This window comes from Manis pentadactyla, chromosome 10 (genome assembly GCF_030020395.1).
Source record: "Manis pentadactyla isolate mManPen7 chromosome 10, mManPen7.hap1, whole genome shotgun sequence".
Taxonomy (NCBI): domain Eukaryota; kingdom Metazoa; phylum Chordata; class Mammalia; order Pholidota; family Manidae; genus Manis; species Manis pentadactyla.
The window spans coordinates 4,290,389-4,317,849 of NC_080028.1; the positions used below are offsets into that span (position 1 = coordinate 4,290,389).

The window sequence follows — 27,461 nt, forward strand, 5'->3', positions numbered from 1 at the left end:
TGCTCATGGATAGGAAGAATTAATATTGTCAAAATGGCCATCCTGCCTAAAGCAATCTACAGATTCAATGCAATTCCTATCAAAATACCAACAGCATTCTTCAACAAACTAGAGAAAATCACCCTAAAATTCATATGCAACCACAAAAGACCCTGAATAGCCAAATCAATCCTGAGAAATAAGAATAAACCTGGAGGGATTACGCTCCCCAACTTCAAGCTCTACAACAAAGCCACAGTAATCAAGACAATTTGGTACTGGCACAAGAACAGACCCATAGACCAATGGAACAGACAAGAGAGCCCTGATATAAACCCAACCATATATGGTCAATTAATATATGATAAAGGAGCCATGGACATACAATGGAGAAATGACATCCTCTTCAACAGCTGGTGTTGGCAAAACTGGACAGCTATATGCAAGAGAATGAAACTGGATTATTGTTTAACCCCATACACAAAAGTAAACTCGAAATGGATCAAAGACCTGAATGTAAGACATGAAACCATAAAACTGTTAGAAGACAACATAGGCAAAAATCTCCTGAATATAAGCATGAGCAACTCCTTCCTGAACGCATCTCCTTGAGCAAGGGAAACAAAAGCAACAATGAACTCATGGGACTACATCAAACTAAAAAGTTTCTGTATGGCAAAGGACACCATCAACAGGACAAAAAGGCATCCTATAGTATGGGAGATATTTGTAAATGACAGATCCGACAAGGGGTTAACATCCAAAATATATAAAGAACTTACACACCTCAACACCCAAAAAGCAAATAACCCAATTAACAAATGGGCAGATAGTTCTCCAAAGAAAAAATTCAGATGGCCAACAGACACATGAAAAGATGCTCCACATCGCTAATCATCAGAGAAATGCAAATTAAAACCACAATGAGATATCACCCCACACCAGTAAGGATGGTCAGCATCAAAAAGACTAAGAACAAATGCTTGCAAGGATGCTGAGAAAGGGGAACCCTCGTACACTGCTAGTGGGAATGTAAGCTAGTTCAACCATGTGAAAAGCAGTATGGAGGTTCCTCAAAAAAGTAAAAATAGAAATACCATTTGACCCAGGAATCCCACTCCTTGGAATTTACCCAAAGAATACAACTTCTCAGATTCAAAAAGACATATGCACCCCTATGTTTATTGCAGCACTATTTACAATAGCCAAAATATGGAAGCAACCTAAGTGTCTGTCAGTAAATGAATGGATAAAGAAGGTGCAGTACATATACACAATGGAATACTATTCAGCCATAAGAAAGAAACAAATCCTACCATTTGAAACAACATGGATGGAGCTGGAGGGTATTATGCTCAGTGAAATAAGCCAGGTGGAGAAAGACAAGTACCAAATGATTTCCCTCATTTGTGGAGTATAAGAACAAAGCAAAACTGAAGGAACAAAATAGCAGCAGACTCAGAGACTCCAAGAAGGAACTAGTGGTTACCAAAGGGGAGGGGTGTGGGGGTGGGTGGGGAGGGAGGGAGAAGGGGATTGAGGGGTACTATGTTTAGTACACATGGTGTGGGGGGATCACGGGGAAGACAGTGTAGCACAGAGAAGGCACATAGTGACTCTGTGGCATCTTACTATGCTGATGGACAGTGACTTCAATGGGATATGGGGGGGGACTTGATAATATGGGTAAATGTAGTAACCACATTTTTTCATGTGAAACCTTCATAAGAGTGTATATCAATAATACCTTAATAAAAATTTTTTTAAAAAACAAAAACAGCCACCCCCTCCCAGAAGCACTTCCACCCCAGGACCAGTGGGGGTGCAGGGTTGCCTTGCCAATGGGTTTCAGCCCCAGGCCAAGTTCGCTATGGATTCAGTGTGACCAAAGAAATTGGCAGCCAAACGTGCTTGGGGTGAAAGGGTTATACCCAGGTTTATTTCCAGGTGGCAGGTCAGTCACTAGAATCCCGTTCACTCACAGCGAGTCTGCACACAGCAAGCCGGCCTCTGCCTCTGGGCCTCTCTGCCCCTGCAGCCGTCCTCTGGGCCTCTGTCCTCGGCGCTGCCACCACGCCAGCCTCTGCTCTGCTCTCCTGCAGCCTTGCAGCCCTGCCACCCTGTCACACCCAGAGCACTGGGTGGAGCTCTTTTTAGAGTCAACAGCCATGTAGTGCCCACAGGTGTGCAGTGAGCTAGTCAACCAGGGCCAGGTGAGAATCCTGCCCCCAGGAACTCTCATTTTATCCACAAGGGTGCACCCGGCTCACTGTCAGTCCTTCTGTCTGTGCTGCCCTCACAGTTCCTGGTGGCTGTCACACTCACTGATGCCATGTTCTGCCCCAAGACCTCTAACTCCTGTCTCCACCCCCATCTCAGCCGCCACACCTACGGTCACATCCCCAGTCACATGACTCCCGCAAGTTCCATGTCCCCAGAACCTCGGATCCAGCCTCTCCCTCCCACCTGCCCCACCCCCACCGGCTGGCCTCACTCCCCCCCACTGAGCAGCTCAGACTCCACGACTCATCACCAGTCACTTCAAATAGTCCCCGGCTTCCCTGCCCCTCCAGGACCTTGCAGGTAGGCCCTGGCAAAACCCCAACCCCGACACCAGCCGCCCACCCACCCACCCCACCCCTGCTCTCAGCCTGAACACGGCCCGGGCAACACGATCATCCTGACTCTTCTGTGATGGAAGTTTTCAAGAAGGCACAGACGTAAAGCGCAGGCAGGCTGAAGCTCCGGATGGTCAGCCAGCAGCCTTCTCCACGCGGGCCCTCAGCGAGGCCAGCGACCCTACACCACTCTGACCGGTGCCTCTTCCCAGGCCCCCGGGACAGGGCTCAGCCCCTATCGGTGAGGACCACAGAGCACCTGTTTTAGGCTTTGCCAGCCTCACAATCTGTTGCAACTCAACTCAGCAGCAAAGCATGAAAGCAGCTGTAAGTAATGAGTAAATGACCAGGCACGGCTGTGTACCAATCACTGCATTTATAAACACACACAGGCCAGGTTGGGCCCCTGGGCCTTAATTTGCCAATCCGTGCTTCACGATGCCAGCTGCCCCTTATTAATGGAACACGGAACTCGGCACAGTAACCCAGCTAAAAACACTTCCCAGACTTTGGCAAAGTAGCACGTGCAGCTCTGGCCAACGTGATGAAAACACGAGTGGTACCATGACTCCCACATCAAGCCCCGAGGGGATGAGGCAGGACCCCTCCCTCCCTTCCCCCTTCCCACCACTGGGACCCCGCACATCACTGATGGCAGAAGTCGGGGCAACGAAGAGCACAAGGCAGCAGATGCATGAGGATGGCCCCGCAACAAACAGGAGCCCAGGAGCCCAGGTGCCCACCCAGCCCAGCCACCAGCTCTGCTGGGGCTGCCTACCCAGACCCAAAGGGAGACCCAGAAATGCAATCGCCCTCCGGCCCTCCGGCCGACAGCTCCGGTGTCCCTGAGGACCCCCACGTGCTTGTTCTCGCCCTTCCTCCCCGGTCCTGTGTCTGCTCCCCACGCAGCCCTCGGCTGATGGTGGCTGTGCTTCTTCAACAAACGGAGAAGCAACAGGAGTCCTGCCACAAGGCTGCACGTCAGCTGGGACCCCAGCGTTCGTGCCTACGCACTGCATGGGCCTGCATGTGGGGCCAGCTGGGTGCCTAAGGTGGGCCCACTCCTGCTCAGGGTCTCTTGAATCATCCCCTGCTTTCCTCTCAACTAGATCATCACCAGCTGCAAAGACGCTGTAACTTCACCTTCAAATGCTTTAGGGCCCACCTGTCATCTGGAGACATGTGGCCAGTTGGCTCACACCAAGAGCACACCAAGATACCAGACATCAGAGCCAGGCACCCCCCAGGGAAACCTCAAGTCCCTGTGTGGAAAGGACTTACAGGTGACATCTTCCGGATCAGATCGTGGGCGACAACCAGCAGGTCCCGGTCCTTCAGCACTTTCCTGCGGAACTCGGCGACGTCCCCGGGGTGCAGCACCTCAAGCTGCTCGGCAGCCTCGATGACAGCCTCGATGCAGCTCCTCCACGAGCACAGCGCGGGGATTCCTGGGGCCACCGCGGCACTGACGCCGGTCCCAATGACCAGGAGCAGCTCCTGGGGCTGTTTCCGGATGAGGCTTTTTAAAAACTTTCTACTTAAAAACAAGGCAGGCAGAGAATGCAAGTCAACATGCAAGTACTTCAGCCAGAAAGGGAAGCAATGCCCTCTGGGAATATATGCCAGGCATTGGGCCATGCGGCTGGTCCGGGACCCCCATTCCCCCACTTTAAACTACCGGAGGATAATGCCTGTGCGTCATTCCTTTTTGTGTGTTTATTTTACATGTTCTCCAAACAATTTGGAGACAGTTGTGTCTTAGTTTCCTTGAGTCCCCCAAGGTATTATCCACACATTTAAGTGACATACATTTGTGAACAAAAATTTCCTTATTTAATTCCTCTGAAGTTGCAGAGAGCTTGTAAATACAAACTGTGATGACAAAAGACCCCTGCTTGCAGTGACAAATAAGAAAATTTCTAGCAAAATGCTGGTTTTCCCCAAATTACCAATCCCAGTCCATTCCAGGTTAAGCACCACCACCCCCCTTTGCCTACAACACTTTTTACAAGCATAATCTGTGGTCCACCTAGAGAATTCTCTGTGAAGCGGGGCACTCCTGGTCTCAGATGTGACCCTCCCATCACTTGTGGCTTGGATCAGACTCCAGACCATGGTCACTTTCAGTGTAAAGAGAACTGCCTTCGGGAACGTTTCTCACATTGACACAAAGGCCGTTGAGATGGCCCCTGACCCGAAGGTCTCGCTTGGCTCTCGCCTGTGTGGCACCAATAACACAGGGGACCCATGACAGATGCCACAAACATAGATGAAGGTGTCACAGCCTTTATTTACCTTGATTTTTGTTCACTTCTATTTGTCTTTTCCTCTGAATCCATCTGTGAATCCTAAAGGAGAAATTAGTCAGAAGTGACTGCCATTCCCCAGATAAAAGTTCTTTTGTTAGCACCCTGCAAGAGTTAAGGCTGGAAATACAATCAAAGGGCCTGGATCTTTAAATCCGAATACCTGAAAAACTTCATATATAAGAAAACATACATCCAAAATGCCTCTAAGCCACTGTTCCTCATTCTGTGTGGTGCCCAGGCCAAGCACAGGCTGCTTCCTCGTGGCTCTGCGCTGGAAGGAGAGGCAGGAAAACCGACGTGCACCCAGCCCGGTTCTGAGGTGGCCTAGCTGCGGGGTGGGGCAGGGGGTCCGTGCCGTCCCCTTTGTGACTGTTCCAGAAGAGCTTCCAGCTGATATGAACATAAATGACTTAGCACAGACAGAAGAAAATGCCAGGTAGCCTAGCACAGCAAAGCCAAGACTTGGTCTTCCAGGGGGGCAGGTCTGTGCTCTCTGGGGTAGTGTTGTATTTGGGCTGGAACACGATGCTCCCAGAGGCCAGGTCTCCCCGTGCCTGTACTGAAAGCCAGTCCAAGAAATAAAGGGTCAATTCTTAGCTTACATAAAATAGGAATCTTAAACCAGCTAAGTGTGTATTGCCAAACTATCTCCATATTCTACAATTTTTCCAGAATCACATTTTCCCCCATTCTAGAGCTAATATTTACTGTAAACAAGGAAATATACAAAAAAATAAAGTTTAAAAAGTCCATAATCCAAAAAAAAAGTCCATAATCCTACTACCTATGAGCCATAAATAACTGCTAACATTTGTATATTTCCCTCTAGACTTAAAAAAATTTTTCTCATCCTTTGAGATGATAGTTCATATCCTTTTCTCATGCATAATAAAGCACTTTCCTTATAAAGACTCAGAAATACAAGTGTAACAGCTACATACCTGAAATTCTGTCTTACTGATAAGCCATCATTTACTTTATCTATATCCCTAGTGAAAAACGTTACTATAACACTCCTGACAACCATGTCTGTGCACCAAGCTCTTTATTTTGATATTATTTATTTAGGAGAGATTTCTGAGAAGCAGAGTTGCTGAGTTAAAGAATATGAGCACTGTGAAGGTACCTCAGCACATACTGCCAAACACCTTCCAGAAAAGCGGTCAGCAGAGTAAGTCCTGTTTGCCATATACTAGCTACACTAATTGAAAACCACCTTTTTACATGTATGATTTCTCCTCCCTCAATTTGAAACAGGTAACCCAAAATAATTTTCCAGGGTAAGAAAACAAGGCTTCATCAGTCTATACGTATCTTTAGATTTTAGAGCTAACTGGGTGGGATCCCAAGAATATCCCTGGAAAATGTACACACAGCTCTGTGTAGGAACTCATGTACCCTCCCTCCACCCCTGGGGAAAGGGGCTCAGAGCTTCCAAACTCCCAAAGCTGCCTGTGGTCTTCCCCCAAATGTTAAGAAACCACAGTTCACAGGTGACGAAAACGTGGCTCCCACGGGAAAGGCCGGCAGAGTTCAGGCAGTGCTCAGCCCCCAATCCGATCCTCCTTCCCCCTGCTAGCCAGCCCCGAGATTTCAACGACTTTAATATAATGGCTTTTAAGAAACAGAAACAAACATATATATAATTCTCAGATATATTTGGTCTTCATTTGCAGGTCCTAAACTGCTTCAGAGCCATGAAGGTGAATTAAATGGGTGTCTACTGAAGTGACTTTTGGACCCCACCCAGGGGTGGAGGCTGTTTGCCAGGAGGATCCACCCTGTGATTAGAGGGTGGGAACACAGTCCCACCCGCAACTCAGGGAGGGAAAAGGGGCTGGATGTTATTGAGTTGCCTACAGCCAATGACCTAGTCAGGCAGGACTGTACACTGAAGCCTCCATAAAACCCAGGAGGAGAGCCCTGCGTTCCTTCTCAGAGCCTCCACTCTCGCGGGCCGAGGAGCCGGCCCCAAGCTCCCCAAGGACCGAAGCTCCTCTGTCCGGAACCCCAGCCCTTACCTCTTCATCTGGCTGTTCGTCTGTACCCTCTATCACAGCCTTCAATAAACCGGCAGCCGTTTCCCTGAGTCCTGTGAGCAGCTCTAGCAAATTAATCAAACCTAAAGAGGCTGCTGGAACCTCCAACCTGTAGACCCCACAGGTAACATCCTGGGGCCTCGCGCTGGCCCAGGAGCGGGGGTCGGGGGCAGTCTTGTAGGACTGAGCCCTCAACCTGGGCGCTGACACCACCTCCAGTTAGTGTCAAAACAGAGTTGAATTGAACTGAATCCTCAGACAAGCTGCCTAGTATTTTACGTGCGGGGGAACCCCCCATGCTGAAATTGGGTCAGGGAACCCTAAAAGACTGACCTAACTGTCCACCAATCCTCAGCTTTAACAACTACAAAGTATGAACTCTTGCTCACCGACCAAGTTTTAAAAGCTCAAGAACGCCTCATGTGAAAGTTGCTTCCTTGGACGTTCACAGCGCTGCGTCCTGCGGCTCAGGCGCCAGCCTGCCTATGAGGCAGCCCCAGACTTCATTTCTCAACCTCCCAGGGTCAGTCCTACTCAGTCCTACTTAAAGTTACTGGGAGATGCTCATCAGCTGACCAAATGTCCCCCACCGCCCCCAAAATAACCCACGTCACTTTGAAATAGTATAGGAAGGACTCTCTCATCATCTCAGTCTTCGCTACACATTTTCAAATTCTTTTTAAACAATCTCTGGTCAACCAAAGACTTAAGAAATGACCAAAATTATTTCCATGGCAAAAAACTTTACAAATCTGTATCTAGTTCTTCCAATTATTGTTCGACTGCTTTTGAGTCTCTATATATGCACATTTAACAGTTACAAACGAAAAACCTAAATATTGCGTTCACACATCTGCAAAGAGTATGAAGATTTAAACTTCCGTGGGCTGGACCTGACTCCAAAATTAAAACTCCAAAGTCTTCCAAAAGAACAAGTTACACACACCACCAGTGCCGAACCCCAAGTCCCAGCCTTCCTGCACTCCGGGTGGCCTCTGCCGGGTAGGCGCTCACACTGCTGAGGCCCAACAAGTCCGGGGCTGGCTCCTCAGCAGCTTAAACAGCATCACCCGGGCTCCAGCTCACCAGGCAGACGTGCCTCTAGACTTCAACAGACACGTGTTCGTTTAAGGAGCAGAGAAGCCAAAGGGGAAGTACCAAGTTAAATTAAAACTCAACACAACGACTCTGTAATAAACTGCATAGCTGCCCATATTTAGACATTTACCGTTTGTTATAACTCTACATGTTTAAAGACATTACCTCATTTCCAGTCCTTTCAGCAGCAAATCTCCCCGTTTTTAAACCAAGGTTCAAGGACATTTTCAGAGCAATCAGTACTGATCCTAGGCTCCGGTGGGACAGCAAACCCCTGGTTCTGCTCCCATCCCCAAAGCCATTTTTCTAAGCCAATCAGATTCCAGAAAAGAGTAACAAAAGCCTTGAGAACTTTCAGAAGCTGCATCTTGCGGTTTCCTTGGTGATCATGTCGTCAATACAGCTCGCAGGCCCAAAGCCAAGTCATCATAGCAACCAATTCTTTTCAAGGACCTATCAGCATTTTCTGAAGGCAAGATTAGGCTCCAGCACAGACTGGTATAAGCAGTTCCTATTCTTTTTATCTAAAGCCATGAATAAAAGTCTTAGCAGGATGTTTTCTGCTTAAAATTGGAGATGATGAGTACTTTATCAACTGGCTTCAGAGTAGCCCAAGCTGCCTTCATCGTGGCACCCCAGCAGCCAGGGCTGCATGGTCATTACGCGGGGCGCAGCGCGAGAGAATGTGGCCCACAGTCAGCAAAGCAAAGCCCCCAACCTCCCAAGCCCACTGTGCCCAATTGCTAAGAAGCCCCCACCACCTTGCCTCCAGACCACCCCGTCAATAGTCCCGTCACTCACAGATGGTGGTGTGACTACTATGGCCAACGAGGTTACCAGCAAGCCAGCCAAGTGGGATAAGCTGTCCGACACGCAGCCTGCCCTCCAGGAACTCTGCCTGGTAAGGCCCAGTGTAGCCTCCCAGGAGGGTGGAGAGCGCCCGTGGGGAGCCAAGACATGTGAGCTGGCACCCCAGCCCGGCCCACTCAGTGCCAGGCAGGCAGCCAGGTGACACAGTGCAGGGCGACTCCGGCCCGCGCGCTGAAGACCTGTGGAACCAGCCCGGGTTTGAAAGCTTGTCCCGCAGCCCTTCCACACTGCCACGGAGAGCAAAGGGAAGGAGAGGAAGGGGACAGGGGATCAAGAGAAAAAAGGGCAGGACCAAGGAGGGAGAGTCTGCAACGTTTACGGGGAGGGAGAGAAATGTCTGTCAAGATTAGTGATTCTTAAACTACCTAATAAAAAAACTTAAAATGGGGGGCGGAAGATGGCGGCGTGAGTAGAGCAGCGGAAATCTCCTCCCAAAACAACATATATCTATGAAAATATAACAAAGACAACCCTTCCTAGAATAAAGACCAGAGGACACAGGACAATATCCAGACCACATCCGCACCTGAGAGAACCCAGCGCCTCGCGAAGGGGGTAAGATACAAGCCCCGGCCCCGCGGGAGCCGAGCGCCCCTCCCCCCAGCTCCCGGCGGGAGAAGAGCAGGCAGAGCGGGAGAGAGACGGAGCCCAGGGCTGCCGAACACCCAGCCCCAGCCATCCGGGCCAGAGTGCAGGGCCCTCGATACTAGGAAAACAGGGCAGCAAGAACAGTGAGCAGGCACTGGAGGCTGGGCGACAGAGGACATAAGAAAAGCGCGCGACCATTTTTTTTTTTTTTTTGCTTTTTTGCTGCTTTGTTTTGGCGAGCGCTTTTTGGAAGTCTTAAAGGGACAGGGACCCCAATATTAGGGAAACAGGGCAGAAAGACCGGTGAGCAGAGGCCTGAGGCTGGCACCGGAGAATAAAGAAAAACGAACGACCACCTTTTTTTTTTTAATTAAAAATTTTTTTTTTTTTTAATTAAAAAAATTTTTTTTCTTGTTTTTTTTTGTGGTCGTTGTTTTGTTTTGGCGGGTGCTTTTTGGAAGTCTTAAAGGGGCAGGGCGGGCCACTTAATCCAGAGGTAGGGAATCCGGGATCTCTGGGCACCCTAACCCCTGGGCTGCAGGGAGCAGGGAGGCCCCTTACAGAGATAAATAGCCTCCCAGCAGCTCCTGCTCCAACGCGACTCCACCACTTTGGAGCAGCTGCCCGAGCCAGGCCACGCCCACAGCAACAGCGGAGATTAACTCCATAGCAGCCAGGCAGGAAGCAGAAACCCTGTCTGCGCGCAGCTGCCCAGCACAAGCCACTAGAGGCCGCTGTTCTCCCAGGAGAGGAGGGCCACAAACCAACAAGAAAGGAAGTCCTTCCAGCCGTCACTCGTCCCAGCTCTGCAAACTATTCCTATCACCATGAAAAGGCAAAGCTACAGGCAGACAAAGATCACAGAGACAACACCAGAGAAGGAGACAGACCTAACCAGTCTTCCTGACAAAGAATTCAAAATAAGAATCATAAACATGCTGACAGAGATGCAGAGAAATACGCAAGAGAAATGGGATGAAGTCCGGAAAGAGATCACAGATGCCAGAAAGGAGATCGCAGAAATGAAACAAACTCTGGAAGGGTTTATAAGCAGAATGGATAGAATGCAAGAGGCCATTGATGGAATTGAAACCAGAGAACAGGAACGCATAGAAGCTGACATAGAGAGAGACAAAAGGATCTCCAGGAATGAAACAATATTAAGAGAACTGTGTGACCAATCTAAAAGGAGCAATATCCGTATTATAGGGGTCCCAGAAGAAGAAGAGAGAGACAAAGAGATGGAAAGTATCTTAGAAGAAATAATTGCTGAAAACTTCCCCACACTGGGGGAGGAAGTAATCAAACAGACCACGGAAATACACAGAACCCCCAACAGAAAGGATCCAAGAAGGGCAACACCAAGACACATAATAATTAAAATGGCAAAGATCAAGGACAAGGAAAGAGTGTTAAAGGCAGCTAGAGAGAAAAAGGTCACCTATAAAGGGAAACCCATCAGGCTAACGTCAGATTTCTCAACAGAAACCCTACAGGCCAGAAGAGAATGGCATGATATATTTAATACAATGAAACAGAAGGGCCTTGAACCAAGGATACTGTATCCAGCACGACTATCATTCAAATATGATGGTGGGATTAAACAATTCCCAGACAAACAAAAGCTGAGGGAATTTGCTTTCCACAAACCACCTCTACAGAACATCTTACAGGGACTGCTCTAGATGGGAGCACTCCTAGAAAGAGCACAGCACAAAACACCCAACATATGAAGAATCGAGGAGGAGGAACAAGAAGGGAGAGAAGAAAAGAATCTCCAGACAGTGTATATAACAGCTCAATAAGCGAGCTAAGTTAGGCAGTAAGATACTAAAGAGGCTAACCTTGAACCTTTGGTAACCACGAATTTAAAGCCTGCAATGGCAATAAGTACATATCTTTCAATAGTCACCCTAAATGTTAATGGGTTGAATGCACCAATCAAAAGACACAGAGTAACAGAATGGATAAAAAAGCAAGACCCATCTATATGCTGCTTACAAGAAACTCACCTCAAACCCAAAGACATGTACAGACTAAAAGTCAAGGGATGGAAAAACATATTTCAAGCAAACAACAGTGAGAAGAAAGCAGGGGTTGCAGTACTAATATCAGACAAAATAGACTTCAAAACAAAGAAAGTAACAAGAGATAAAGAAGGACACTACATAATGATAAAGGGCTCAGTCAAACAAGAGGATATAACCATTCTAAATATATATGCACCCAACACAGGAGCACCAGCATATGTGAAACAAATACTAACAGAACTAAAGGGGGATATAGACTGCAATGCATTCATTCTAGGAGACTTCAACACACCACTCACCCCAAAGGATAGATCCACTGGGCAGAAAATAAGTAAGGACACGGAAGCACTGAACAACACAGTAGAGCAGATGGACCTAATAGACATCTATAGAACTCTATATCCAAAAGCAGGGGGATATACATTCTTCTCAAGTGCACATGGAACATTCTCCAGAATAGACCACATACTAGGCCACAAAAAGAGCCTCAGAAAATTCCAAAAGATTGAAATCCTACCAACCAACTTTTCAGACCACAAAGGCATAAAACTAGAAATAAACTGTACAAAGAAAGCAAAGAGGCTCACGAACACATGGAGGCTTAACAACACGCTCCTAAATAATCAATGGATCAATGACCAAATCAAAATGGAGATCCAGCAATATATGGAAACAAATGACAACAACACTAAGCCCCAACTTCTGTGGGACACAGCAAAAGCAGTCTTAAGAGGAAAGTATATAGCAATCCAAGCATATTTAAAAAAGGAAGAGCAATCCCAAATGAATGGTCTAATGTCACAATTATCGAAATTGGAAAAAGAAGAACAGATGAGGCCTAAGGTCAGCAGAAGGAGGGACATAATAAAGATCAGAGAAGAAATAAATAAAATTGAGAAGAATAAAACAATAGCAAAAATCAATGAAACCAAGAGCTGGTTCTTCGAGAAAATAAACAAAATAGATAAGCCTCTAGCCAGACTTATTAAGAAGAAAAGAGAGTCAACACAAATCAACAGTATCAGAAACGAGAAAGGAAAAATCACGACGGACCCCACGGAAATGCAAAGAATTATTGGAGAATACTATGAAAACCTATATGCTAACAAGCTGGGAAACCTAGGAGAAATGGACAACTTCCTAGAAAAATATAACCTTCCAAGATTGACCCAGGAAGAAACAGAAAATCTAAACAGACCAATTACCAGCAACGAAATTGAAGAGGTAATCAAAAAACTACCAAAGAACAAAACCCCCGGGCCAGATGGATTTACCTCGGAATTTTATCAGACATACAGGGAAGACATAATACCCATTCTCCTTAAAGTTTTCCAAAAAATAGAGGAGGAGGGGATACTCCCAAACTCATTCTATGAAGCTAACATCACCCTAATACCAAAACCAGGCAAAGACCCCACCAAAAAAGAAAACTACAGACCAAAATCCCTGATGAACGTAGATGCAAAAATACTCAACAAAATATTAGCAAACCGAATTCAAAAATACATCAAAAGGATCATACACCATGACCAAGTGGGATTCATTCCAGGGATGCAAGGATGATACAACATTCGAAAGTCCATCAACATCATCCACCACATCAACAAAAAGAAAGACAAAAACCACATGATCATCTCCATAGATGCTGAAAAAGCATTTGACAAAGTTCAACATCCATTCATGTTAAAAACTCTCAGCAAAATGGGAATAGAGGGCAAGTACCTCAACATAATAAAGGCCATCTATGATAAACCCACAGCCAACATTATATTGAACAGCGAGAAGCTGAAAGCATTTCCTCTGAGATCGGGAACTAGACAGGGATGCCCACTCTCTCCACTGTTATTTAACATAGTACTGGAGGTCCTAGCCACGGCAATCAGACAAAATAAAGAAATACAAGGAATCCAGATTGGTAAAGAAGAAGTTAAACTGTCACTATTTGCAGATGACATGATACTGTACATAAAAAACCCTAAAGACTCCACCCCAAAACTACTACAACTGATATCGGAATACAGCAAAGTTGCAGGATACAAAATCAACACACAGAAATCTGTGGCTTTCCTATATACTAACAATGAACCAACAGAGAGAGAAATCAGGAAAACAACTCCATTCACAATTGCATCCAAAAAAATAAAATACCTAGGAATAAACCTAACCAAAGAAGTGAAAGACTTATACTCTGAAAACTACAAGTCACTCTTAAGAGAAATTAAAGGGGACACTAACAGATGGAAACTCATCCCATGCTCGTGGCTAGGAAGAATTAATATCGTTAAAATGGCCATCCTGCCCAAAGCAATATACAGATTTGATGCAATCCCTATGAAACTACCAGCAACATTCTTCAATGAACTGGAACAAACAATTCAAAAATTCATATGGAAACACCAAAGACCCCGAATAGCCAAAGCAATCCTGAGAAAGAAGAATAAAGTAGGGGGGATCTCACTCCCCAACTTCAAGCTCTACTATAAAGCCATAGTAATCAAGACAATTTGGTACTGGCACAAGAGCAGAGCCACAGACCAATGGAACAGACTAGAGAATCCAGACATTAACCCAGACATATATGGTCAATTAATATTTGATAAAGGAGCCATGGACATACAATGGCGAAATGACAGTCTCTTCAACAGGTGGTGCTGGCAAAACTGGACAGCTACATGTAGGAGAATGAAACTGGACCATTGTCTAACCCCATATACAAAAGTAAACTCAAAATGGATCAAAGACCTGAATGTAAGCCATGAAACCATTAAACTCTTGGAAGAAAACATTGGCGAAAACCTCTTAGACATAAACATGAGTGACCTCTTCTTGAACATATCTCCCCGGGCAAGGAAAACAACAGCAAAAATGAGTAAGTGGGACTATATTAAGCTGAAAAGCTTCTGTACAGCAAAAGACACCATCAATAGAACAAGAAGGATCCCTACAGTATGGGAGAATATATTTGAAAATGACACTTCCGATAAAGGCTTGACGTCCAGAATATATAAGGAGCTCTCACGCCTCAACAAACAAAAAACAAATAACCCAATTAAAAAATGGGCAGAGGAACTGAACAGACAGTTCTCCAAAAAAGAAATACAGATGGCCAACAGACACATGAAAAGATGCTCCACATCGCTAATTATCAGAGAAATGCAAATTAAAACTACAATGAGGTATCACCTCACACCAGTAAGGATGGCTGCCATCCAAAAGACAAACAACAACAAATGTTGGCGAGGCTGTGGAGAAAGGGGAACCCTCCTACACTGCTGGTGGTGGGAATGTAAGTTAGTTCAACCATTGTGGAAAGCAGTATGGAGGTACATCAAAATGCTCAAAACAGACTTACCATTTGACCCAGGAATTCCACTCCTAGGAATTTACCCTAAGAATGCAGCAATCAAGTTTGAGAAAGACAGATGCACCCCTATGTTTATTGCAGCACTATTTACAATAGCCAAGAATTGGAAGCAACCTAAATGTCCATCAATAGATGAATGGATAAAGAAGATGTGGTACATATACACAATGGAATACTACTCAGCTATAAGAAAAGGGCAAATCCAATCATTTGCAGCAACATGGATGGAGCTGGAGGGTATTATGCTCAGTGAAACAAGCCAAGCGGAGAAAGAGAAATACCAAATGATTTCACTTATCTGTGGAATATAAGAACAAAGGAAAAACTGAAGGAACAAAACAGCAGCAGAATCACAGAACTCAAGAATGGACTAACAGGTACCAAAGGGAAAGGGACTGGGGAGGATGGGTGGGTAGGGAGGGATAAGGGGGGGAGAAGTAGGGGGGTATTAAGATTAACATGCATGGGGGGTAGGAGAAAAGGGAGGGCTGTACAACACAGAGAAGGCAAGTAGTGATTCTACAACATTTTGCTATGCTGATGGACAGTGACTGTAAAGGGGTTTATAGGGGAGACCTGGTATAGGGGAGAGCCTAGTAAACATAATATTCGTCATGTAAGTGTAGATTAGTGATAGCAAAAAAAAAAAAAAAAAAAAAAAAAAGGGCAGTTCCTGTGTGGTAACCTCCAACGAGTTCTACACAAGGGTATAAAGGGCATATAAAAGTGTAGGCAAAGGGTCTGTTTGTGTTTATACAGAGGATCAAAGCCTAATTGGGCTACCCTGAAAATGAACTAAGATACGATATGAAAAAGAACTTCCAACATCTGCACCCTCTGGAAGACTCATGCCAGAAGATGATCATCAAAAAACCCCAACAAAGATCCACGCACTGCTACAGCTGTAGATGCACTCATCCCACCAGTTCCTGGACCTGCCATGGGAATGAGGAAGGAGATATCTAAGCTGGCCTGTGCATACAGTAAAACAACAAAATTGGACTGGATCTATACTGTTGGAACTCAACCAAGAATTTGGAGAAGTGCAAATTGTAGCGCTCCAAAGTCTTACAACTACAAACTATTTATTGTTAAAAGAACATATGGCATGTGAACAGTCCCCAGGAATGGGTTGTTCTAATTTGTCTGATTTCTCTCAGACTGTTCAAGTTCATTTGGACAATATCCACCATATCATAGATAAGTTTTCACAAATGCCTAAGGTGCCTAACTGGTTTTCTTGGTTTCACTGCAGATGGCTGGTAATTACAGATATGCTTTGGTTACGTAACTATACTCCTATTATGTTAATGTGTGTGTGCAATTTAAGTAGTAGCTTAAAACCTATACATGCTGAAGTTACTCTACAAGAAGATATGTCAAAGAAATAATCAATCTTCCCATGTTTTCTTCTGCCTGCTACTTCTATAGCTTTTCTTCTTCCTTCCTAATTACAACCCTTAAATAGAATTCGTGCCTCATATCAAATTTACCGAGTATCATAATTCTTCCAAGTGGTAAAGATACCTCAAGACAAATGCTGGGCATAGAAGCCACAGGGCATAAATATGCAAAGAAGTAAAAAGCTAACTTTTTCAAACAATAAGGCTTCTCTCTCACTTACCAACTTCACATTTCCCTGTATGGCCCCGGAAGATGACTGGTTAGCCAGAGACGGGTAAGATTCCTCAAGGGAGGAACAACCTAAGACAGGCACAGTCGCAGGGGGGCCATCAGGTGAGAAATTGGGGATCAACAGAGGTGAGGCTTAGAACCTCACCCCCCCGTTCTGAGAGAAATCTTCTGCATACATGGATGTTTTATTGCCCTGGTCTAGCTTGGATTAACACATAGTCTACAGGCACACACCTGATCATCTACATTTGCTCTCTTACAACACTAAACTATGTTTTCTACCTTTATCTTGTATCTACCTACCACTTCAGCATTTTATTAAAAATAATAATAATAAAGAGAGAAATGTGGTATCCACATATAAATCAAGTATAAAAACCAAATGAGTATTCATATTTGAACTGACTGTTTATAGTTCATAATGCATGAGCAAAACCGAAAGTTTCTGTGATGACTGCCCTTGTACTGTTCACTATGTAACTTATTCATTATGTAAGAATTTGTTCTACATGTAAAAACTTGTTTGTTATGCCTCAGAAGATTGGAGACTGACAAAAATTAGGCTTGGGGTGGAATAATGATTGTGCATTGAGCATTGACTCCCCTATACAGAATTTTATTGTCGTTAACAACCATTTGATCAATAAATATGAGAGATGCCCTCACAAAAAAAAAAAAAAAAAAAAAAAAAAAAGGACAGACTTCCAATGGTAAAATAAATTAGTAACCGGGATGTAAGTTATAGCATAAGGAATATAGTCAAGATATTGTAACAGCCTGGTAGGGTGATAGCTGGAACCTAGAATTATGTATATAAATGTTCTACCACTGTGTTGTACACTTGAAACTCATGTAATGTAATACTGTGTGTCAACTACCCTTCAATAAAAAATAATTATTAAAAAAAAAAAAAAAACTTAAAATGAATTATTTTCTATTACAAACTATATTTTCACTCAACAGACACAGCCATGATTTAGAAGCTCCAAGTGTGTGGGATGCTCAAAAATATCCTTAGAAAAACCTTAATTTCTTTGTATCAATAAATTATCGCATGGTTTTGGATGCTAAAAAGAGCAGGGAGATGAGAGCACCCGGGTTGTACAGCACCTGCTTCCAGAGAGGAGGGGTGTGCAGTAGACACACACTCCACTCCTGCACAGCAGGAGGCAGCAGGCGGCGGACGCTCACCGAAGTGTCCGCAGGCCGGCTTTTAACTCACCTGTAGTCGATCCATAGAGTACTGGAGTAAGATGCCCCCAGAATTTGCGGGAAAAGTCCGACACAGTTCACTCTGAGTACAAGTGACTTGATTCACGGAAAAGCCCGGCAACACGGATGGCCTTTGTATAACATACCATCAATATTACCACACTGCCACTGTTACAATAGGAACCCACCCTAAGAAATGATGTATAAATCATTTGTACGAATGGTCCTACTCACGGGAGATGGGAGACTTGGAAATACTAGTGCCACATTGAGTGTGACTCACGTAGCCAGTCCTAAGGCCTGGACTGTCCTTACAGGAGGTCAAAGCCTGTCACCTGTACTGGCCGCAAAGGCAGGTCTGAAAGCCAGGCAGGCACTGCCCAGCGGGGTCCGTCTCCGGCGCCTCAGGATAGGCAAGTTCCTGAGGAGGGCACATGCTGGTTGCTGACACATCTTCTGCCTTTCCTCCAATCCGATCTCCACAAACTGCCTTCTTCATTGCCATCTGCCTCCCCATGTAGACTTGGGAGGGAGGCCAAGGAAGCAGAGCTCACTGGGCAACAAGAATTGTTTTCAATACACCTGACAGTCATCCCTCTAACCACAGCAAATCATCCCGGATCTGGCTGGCAGCTGTATTGCTGGCGAGTTTGATCAGCATGATTAGGTAACCCTGAGCTGGCAACAAGGCACGTACGGACGGAAATTAAGCTTACAGAACTGCAGATGGGATGGTTAGTCCCCAAACCCTAACAACTCCAACCGAAGCGGCACTGGAGTGATGGCTGGGAAAACACAGGCTCTATAGTCAAGGAAACAGCACTTCCCCAACTGCGAGACCTCTCTGAACCTCCGTTTCCGAATCTGTCAAATGGGAATTTCATCATCCACATCAATGAGTGGATTGTTGTGGAGAGAAAGTGAGCTGTCTGAAGGGCACTTAATCAACTGTAAAATGTTTGTCTATTACTGTAAACAACCTCAGCAGCCAGCTCAGCTCCCTCAGCCACAGGGGATTTTTAATTCAACACTACTTTTCCAAGGCTGAGTCACCACAACTATGTATGAACTTAACCACAGTCCTGGTAAAACTTAATCTCAGCCATTACTAGTAAGAGATCTTCGGGATGAACTGTTTTTTTAAATTTACAGAAAATACAAAACCTTAATTTGAACACATGCCACTTAGTCAATCACTTTCTAGTCAATCAAAATAAAGTACAACAGTAAAAAAGTGCTTATTTTGTAATGGTCAAAATGTGTTCATTTGCTTCTTAAAACCACTGTGTCCAAGCAGAGTTGCCTGGCTATATACTCCCAGACAGAAAACAACCAAACCCACACTAATAAAATATTCAGAAGTCACAGTTTAGTTCAAAAAGTAACATTAGTACTGACCCTTTCTACACCCTTATTAATTTCAATGGAAAGTATGAAGCACTTACTTGCATTATCTCATTTAATCCCCTCAACCCTATGGAGTGGCCATTATTACTTGTCACCTGGCCAAGGCTGACATTAAACCATTTTAAGAGGCCAACCACCATAGTAAATACAGTCTTGCACATTTTCTCTGAACATTAGTGCAGCTCAGAATGGCAAAGAACTAGACTTGGCATTAACTAGAACGCTGCCAACGGCTTAAGTGTCCACTGTTCCACAGCTTGTCCAATACAGGTGACACATCACGTAAAGTAACTTAGGTGGACCAGCTACTTCACGATAAGCCACTAACGGTAAAGGACACCAACACAGCGGCCAAAGGCAAGCTGAGCTGCCAGCATTTAGCCAACCCAAGAGGAATAAGATGTTCCGCAAGTAAACCTTCAATGGAACTTAAAAACAGAGCATTTTAGAGCTGAAGGGATCCAAAGGAATGCCAAATACCCTAATTTTATAAGAAAATGGAGACCCTGAGAAGTAGGGATTTAATCAAGGTCCCCCAAGGAGTTAGGGGCCAGCTATGAACTCACCCGTGGCTCATGTCCCATCATCTTGCCACTATCTGAGCACTACCTGGTCCACTGTGACCCCAAAATTTCACCTAAAGCACTCACTTCTACTTTTACCACCAAATCTTTATAAATAACGAGGCACACAATTTGACTAATCTGCAGTTTCATCTGCTTTCTTACACGGTTCATTCTCCAGAAATGCTGAGAAACAGCTGCCAACAGGAAGACACAGGGGGACAGCAAGAAGCAGCCTAGGACAAAACAACCAGCTCACAACAGTTTTGTTTAGTCTATTTTGGTTTAATCGCACAACTATCCACGTTAAGGTTAGCAAGAAGCAGATAAGGAAGGCTAGGCAGGAAAATAATGCCATCCCCCCAAAGGACTTCATTCTCCCCCGCAAGGAGAGGCTCCGGGACATTTGGAGAAAGGAAGTGAGATCTAGCAGAGAGAGCCTGGGCTTAGAAGTTAACAATCAGGGGCTAAACTACTTAATATGATACTAAGTTATTTATTCTCTCTGAGCCTCTATTTCCTTTATCTGTAAAAAAGGAATAAGGGTTGATGAAACACTAACAGAGGCAACATTTAAAGGAACAAAGCCCAGAAGAGTGTGCTTCCCCTTGTATTACCCTATGTATGTGATGGGGTCCTGCCTGGTTTGAATTAATCAAATTTAAATGAAACTTAAAATTATGTTCTTCATTCGCACTAGCCATATTTAAGTGCTGGAGAGCCACGTGTGGTGAGCGCATTGGGGAACAGAGACATAGAACAGAACCTCTTCACCACCACAGAAAGTTCCACACCCTCTACCACTGCTTAAGTCCTCACTTGTCTGGCCACTGACAGCCACCCGCTCCCAGCTGCAGCCCTCCGAGGCCCGCACGGGCGACAGTCCGGCAGGACACACCTGAGCTTGCCTCTCCGTCAAAGGCTCTCCATTTCCTCAGGACCCCCAAGCCCAGCGCCCCACCCCCGCCAGGGCCTTGCTCCACTTCTGAGAATCAGCCTCTCTTCACCCTCCCCGTGCATCTCCTGTGTGGACGCTGGGCTCACCAGGACACGCACAGTCAACCCTGATGAAGCCCCAGGTGACCATCAGCCTTTTCGGGCAAAAAGACAAAACCTCACCTACAGGAAGTAAGGAGTTGAAGAGTCAATCCCCAGGCAGAAAACTGTAGGCTTGAAGTGGGAAGAGCTGGACCACCAGCCTTTTGCGTCTACTTTCAGAATCTGCACAGCCACGCTTGAGGAAGCGCGGCCCCCTGATCCTGACCACCTCTACCTCTACGTGGCCTTGCTCCTTCCAAACAGCCTCCCCGCCACAGCCAGCGATTGCTCAAGATCACAACCGCCGTTCTCACACCGCCCCTTAAACCCCTCCACGGGCCCCCGCTCCCTGAAAGCGCCGAGTCCTGGGCGTCAGAAGCTCCTCAGGCCCCGGGCCCGTGGTCCCGACTTCCCTCACTGGCAACCCGTCCTGCTACTTCCCCACCCAAAACCTGCACTCGGCCACACCCACCACCCAGTGCTTTCATTCCCGTCTCCTCAGAACGCTTCCCTCACTCCTCCCCTCCCACTAGCCAGCTCCTATCTTCCGCCGGCCCGGAGCAGCGTCACCATTTACTCAAGGCGGTGGGAGAAGCAGTAATTCAAGAAAGGGCCAAGGGCCTGAGCCTCGGGGAACAAGGCTGGATTCCCCCCACTTATGATTCCCTCCAAAACCCTGAGAACCTCTTTCATTAAGGGAGACAACGCATCTCCAGCCATGCCCCAGGATGAATCTGAGCTCCAGACACACTTCCCGGTTTCCAAATCGTGGCGCGCCCCGCGGCATGCCTCTCTGCCTTCGCACATACTGTCCGGCTGCCGGAAAGACCCTGGCAAAATTCTTAACCAAGAATTCAAGAATCAGCAACCTTGCTACCCGTCACTTCTCCTCCCCAACAGCCCTCCTTAACACCCCTTCCTGAGAACCCGGCTCCCACCCCAGCGGGGCCAGTGCCGCTACACTTAACTGCCACCATATAAAATATAACCGCCCCCCTCCAAGGCCCTAGGGGCAGACACTGTGTGGTCTCCAGCTCCAGGGCCAATCCTGGAAATTATCAGGCATTTCAAATACAAGGTTAGTCCCAAGAATGAAAATATGAAGCCAGAGAACCTCAAAGCACCCTGATTTGCCCTAACACCCTCACCCTACTTACTTAGTTCTGCCTCCACATCAGATCTGTCTAGACTCTCCTGTCGGGCCTTGTCTCACCAGGGTATTAAAAGTTAAACACTCCCTGCTTTGGCCTCAGTGCCAGATACACACAATGCAAATACAGGGGCCGGGATCGCTCCCCCCCGCCACCCGCATGGTTACAAAGGGTCATCAGGTGACCTATTATGTGCCTCCACTTCTTTTATATTAAGAATTCACAACTCCGGAAGACTTTCACGGACACCCTGGGGTCGGTGGACCTCAGGTTTGAGAAACCCAAGCCCTGAGATCGGCCTGGAGGGGGAGCCGAAAGGGACCCGAACCCTCAGGGCAGGTGATAAAGAGGCAGAGGAGATGCCCCGGGACGGCGGCCCAGGATCTGGGGGGGCTGGTGGCCCAGGGGGTTCTCCGGAGCCCTCGGGGCAAGGAGGGGAATTCTGGGACGGTCTCAGGGGGTTCTGGGAGAGTCCTGAGGGGGTGTCTGGGACAGAGGGTCCTGAGGGGGTCTCGGGGCCATGAACGGGCAGGAAGTCCTCTAAGGGTTCCGGAAGGATTCTGGGGTTCATGAGTCCTGCCAAGTGGTAGGGCCCAGAGGTGGCCGAGGACTTCGATAGGGTCTCTGGGGGTAGGGGCCCGGAGGAGACTGGGGCGAGTCCTGAGGGGGCCGGGAGGGATCCCGAGGGGGCCTCCCTCGGCGGCCAGGAGTCCCCACGGGAAGGGGTCACTGTGGGGTCCTTGAGGTGCCGGGGGGCCCGAGAGCCTTCAGGGGCCGAGGCGGATCCCGAGGGGCTCGAGGTCCTCAGGGCTCTCGACCTGGGCCCCCAGGCCTCCCCGAAACACCCGCTCACCTGCGGCGCCGCCGAGACGCGGCCCGAGCTCGCGCCCCCGCCGCAGCCTCCCGCTCAGCGGTCCACCCAGTCTCCCGAGTCTCGCAAAGGCCGCGCACCGCTCGCGCTGGGCGGGGCAGGGCAGACGGCGGCTGCGGGGAGGGGCCTGCGCGCGCACCGGGGCGGGAGCCGGAGCCAAGACCGCGCGCACGCCCCGCCGCGCTCAGCCGCGACTCCCACGGTGGCCGGCCGCGGCGCGCCGCAAAACTGCCCCCGCACGCCGGCCCTGGCCGCGCGAAGGTTCCGCCGGGAAACCAACGGTCCTGCGGAGGCCTGAGGCCCCGCCCTCCCTGGGAGCCCCGCCCATCCCCGCCCCCTGGAAATCTCCGGCGCAGGCGCGGTGGAGGGCGCGGAAGGATCCCTCTTCTGATGAGGCCCAGTGCGCGCGCTCTGTTCTCATCTGCAAAATGGGCGCGAGCGCGCTCTGCCGGGGCGTGGCGAGCACCAGCACGATCGGAAGCGCGCCACTACAGCTGCGTCGCGCACCACACTTGTGCGCACGTTCAATCCTCGGCCCAAGGTGAGCCCAGATCCGGGCAGGTCTCGCGTCTCCAGTAACGCTCTGCTTGCTGAAGACCCCTGCCATCTAAAATCGCCAGTCCCTTCCTCCAGCCCTGTGTTCTTTTCTTTCAGAGTTCTTAACCCCTCTCAGAGATTACGTACACTTGCTTTTTTCTCTCTCTCTTCCCGTGAGAACCGGTACTTTGCTGGTCATGTCCATCCCTGGGTCCCCAAAGCAGGAACTGACTGCGCACGCGATGCCCAAGTGTCTGAATGTGTGAGTGTCCTCATCAAGAAACACTGTGCCCCTGCCCCGAGGCTGAGAATAGGCCAGCTTGGGTTCTGATCCCCTGAGGCCCTGTGGCCTGCGCGATTGTGCCCCAGATTTCGCATCTGTAAACCGGCGCTGCTAATACCACCTCCTGGGGTGGTTGAGGATTGTGCACAAATGGGCTTGGCACAGGGCACACCGCTGCATGAGTGTCCCCTAGTGATCTTATTCAGGTGCCCCCCTCCCTTCCTCTGCCACTGGAAATCTTTCCCTTCCCTTAATAAGATCTAATCGGATCACAGCTTCCGCTAACCAGCCTTCCCAGATCGCCCTCCCTGCCCTGCCAGAGCCAGCCAGAGTTAATGATTACTTCCTCTCTCCTTAGCACATTTTTTTCTCTGCCTGGTTTTAAAGTTGGCTGTTAACACACACACCCCACCCCTCACCTCCCCACCCCCACCCCGCCCACGTGGAAGCCTCCCATTTATGAGGGAAGCTGGTCTTACCAGTTTCAGCAGCCTGTGAACTTTTGGGAGCCCAGGACAGAGCCCAGAATCCTGTGGGTGCCAGCAGCTCAGAAATGAGCAAGGCAGAAGGGGCTTCCTGTGTGGTGCCAGGCACTCCTGAGCACTTTGCTTATGTTCCTTCATTTAGTCCTCAGAATAAGCCTGTGTGGAAGGTGCCATCATTATTACTCCAATTTGACAAAGAGAAGCCAATGCCCTGCCAAGTTACCCTGGCAGTCCCATGCCCCACCCACACCTTTAACCACCACTGCTTTTGGCTCCCCACCCCCTGACACAGGCAGGCTTGATAAGCAATGCTCTGTGCTGAGTGCTGGTCATCTGCACCTGTGCTCAAGGAGCTCCCAGGCCACAGCATGGACCTTGATAAGCAGGACTCCATGGGCTAGGTGCTGTCAGAAGCCAGACCCAAGGGGCAGTGGGGCCCCAGGGGCGGCGGGTCCCAGGGTGGTGGAGCTGGATTAATCAGTTCGGCCCCAGTTGAGATACAGGCTGGAGGGCTCAGCCCCTCCACCCAAAAACTCAGCCAAGAGGCCTTACAAGGACAAGGCCAGGAAAAGGGATGCCTTAGGAACAAGACCTCTGCCTCTCCTCCCCTATATGCAGGAGAGACACAGCTTCTCAAGTTGCGAGGTACACTGCCACCTGGCTGCCCTGAGCAACCTCAGCGGAGATAAGGGGACTGCGGGGTGCTGGCTTGGGCTGTACAGTGCCACATATTGGGAGCTTCAGGGTGTAGGTGCCCATATCCTAGCCTCTACCCAGGTGGCATGAGCGTGTCTATTCAGCATGTGTGGAACAAGGGAATAAATATGTGTGTGCGTGAAACAAGGCTCAGCTGCCAGATTCTAGGGCCCAGACTCCATTTCTATACCAGTGTGCTGCCCAGGGAGACACCAGTGTGTCTGGGACAGATGTGCTTGTGTGTATGCGTACACATTACTGTTTATTGCACACTTACTGGGTGCCTTGTACTCAACTCTTCATACCATATCTTACTTCATCCTTGTGGTCACCCTATGCAGTAGGTATTATTAGTCCCCCATTAATGGTGAAAAATAGACACAGAGGACTTAGAGTAACTAGGCCAAGCTGAAACGTAGGCATCTGCTTGAAATCGCTGCCGGAGGCTGTCTGGCTACAGAAGGGGCATTGCACTGTCAGAAAGGAGAGAAGGGACAGTCACAGACAGGGCCCTGGAGGGGTGCTCCAAAGAATAAACAGGAAAGACATCAGGAACCAGCTGACAATCCTGCCAAACCAGACAGGAAGTTACTGTTTCATTGTGTGGAAAGACCCACATTGCAACACACAGATGCCCTGCACTGGCGTAAAGGCCGGATGTACAAATATATGCCCTTGGACCACACCCCCACAGATCTCGGTACGCCCTCCCGCTGTGCATATATGCCCTTGTTACGCGGACATGCTGTCGACACTAAGGGAAAAGGAGTTCATTAAGCCTTTTAGGTCCTTGCTGCCCCGCCTCCACATCAGGTTCCTGTGGAAGCCCTGGTGCTGCTACCACCTCTGGCAGGCTGGCAGGAGGGCTGTGTGGCCAGCCCTGGGCAGCAGTGAGGTGTGTGGCTAGCTGGATAGCTTTGCCAACAGAAAGGAGGCAGGGAGCCTGGCGAGCGCACCTTGGGAGGGTCTCTCTGCCCCACCCCCAGGGCATGCCTGGCTCAGGCCTCCACCCCACTGGTCCAGAAGTTAGCAACCGCTGCTCTGAGGCTTCCACTCACCAGTGCACGTCCTCTGCCCCACAGCAGCCACGTGTGGCCAGCGGGACCTGCATGGGCACTGAACGAATACCTCCACAAAGTGTCCACTGTGCTAGGAGCTGAGCACACGACAGGAAATCCTGCCCCTGCCCTCATGGAGCTGACAGTGTTGAAGGGGAACTCGGCATAAACTTGTCTGTTGGGGTGATGAGGCTATGCAGAAAAAGGAAGTTGGGCAAGGATCAGATACCACTACAAAAATAAGAGGGCAAGACAGGGAGAAATGTGCAAAACATACATCTGACTAAGGACCCAATCCAGAATATAGGAAGAACTCTTAATAAAAACTAGGCAAAAGATTTGAATACATGCTTCACCAAAGAAGATACATGGGTGGCAAATAAGAACCCGAAAAAATGCTCAACATTATTATTCACAGGGGAAACGCAACTCCAAACCATAACGAGACGCCCCTACCCACTACTAGAAAGGCCCAAATGCAAAAGACTGAGCGTATAACATGGTGCCCAGCCACTCTGGAAAATAGTTTGGCCTTTTCTTTCAAGCGTGAACATGTACTCACATTCACGCAACCCACCATTATCACTCTTGGATATTCATCTCAGAAAAATGAAAACTAAGTTCATGTGAAAACCTCACACAAATGTTCACAGCAGCTATATTCATAATAGTCCCAACCCAGACATTCCCTCAACGGGTGGGTGCCGCAGCCAGGTGGGTGAGCACAGCCCACAGCGTGCAGGGCAGGACCCCGCAGCTGCGTGAGAAGATTTTGACTCCCACACCTGGTGAGAGGCATGCGGGGCAGAGGCATCCCCAGGACCCCAAAGCTGGCATAAGGGAGGAACTGGGTGAACCAGGCATCTAGGCTGCCCAGAACCCCAGCCTTTGCCTATTGGCGATTTGCGTGTCCAACCTCCATTGTCACATGACCCACTGATTGGTGGGGGGGATAGTGACAGTGGGCACCTCTCCAGCCAGGTAGGGGCTCTGAGGAGGGGGCTACAATGGAGCTCGTGGAGTCAGTAACCGAGGTACTCCTGAGGGGTGCACAGGGCTTGGGACAGAGGTCCAATCAGCACCTTAGCCTCTCTCTTTACAAGTAGAGGTGCTGCATTGCTGGTAAAATTTAGAATTATTACAGGTGGAGGAACAAGAAAGATACATGACATCCCAGGAAGTTACTATTTATTGAGCATCTATCTACCAGTTATGGGGCCATGGATCACAACCAATGGCTTCAGGAGCTCTGAGAAGGGCATCACCTCCTCCAGGAAGTCACCTGACTCCTGATTCTGCCTGCCCTGGTTGAGTGGGGAGGGGCTCCTCCCTGATTCCTACAGTACCTCTAGCCTGACCTGTGTGTTGAATCCAGACCATGCTCTGTCCAAGAGTTTGCTCTGATGATTCCTCTGCATTTCTGTTCTTCTGACCAGATGGGTGGTTCCAAGGGTTCCACTGGATTGAATTGAATGGCATCCCTTTGTGATTGAACAGATCTGAGAAAAAAAAATTATCACCTTTTTTGGGGTGACCTTCCCAAATACCCTGACCCTCTTTGCACACATAAGGTCAGGGGTCGGGGGTTCATGGTCAGAGAGGTTATTTCCTTGCCTCGAGTCACACAGCA

The 27,461-nt window shown here is 48.1% G+C and overlaps 1 protein-coding gene across 5 annotated transcripts in view; it reads right to left on the reverse strand.

The window, feature by feature from the left end:
• Positions 1-24,210, reverse strand: part of FAM118A (family with sequence similarity 118 member A) — a 42,901-nt gene extending 18,691 nt beyond the window's left edge. Inside the window, exons 1-3 of one of the 5 annotated variants that reach the window (XM_036931287.2) lie at positions 24,072-24,210; positions 4,893-4,945; positions 3,879-4,131 (exon numbers count right to left, since the gene is read on the reverse strand). In XM_036931287.2, coding sequence (XP_036787182.2) covers positions 3,879-4,131; positions 4,893-4,936 — 297 coding nt within the window. In that variant the 5' untranslated portion in view covers positions 4,937-4,945; positions 24,072-24,210. Of the gene's footprint in view, positions 1-3,878; positions 4,135-4,892; positions 4,946-8,844; positions 8,864-22,754; positions 22,893-24,071 lie in introns of those variants that run through there. The other 4 variants (XM_036931286.2, XM_036931290.2, XM_036931288.2 and 1 more) reach the window with 4 other exon arrangements.
• Between the last annotated feature and the right edge of the window lie 3,251 nt (positions 24,211-27,461).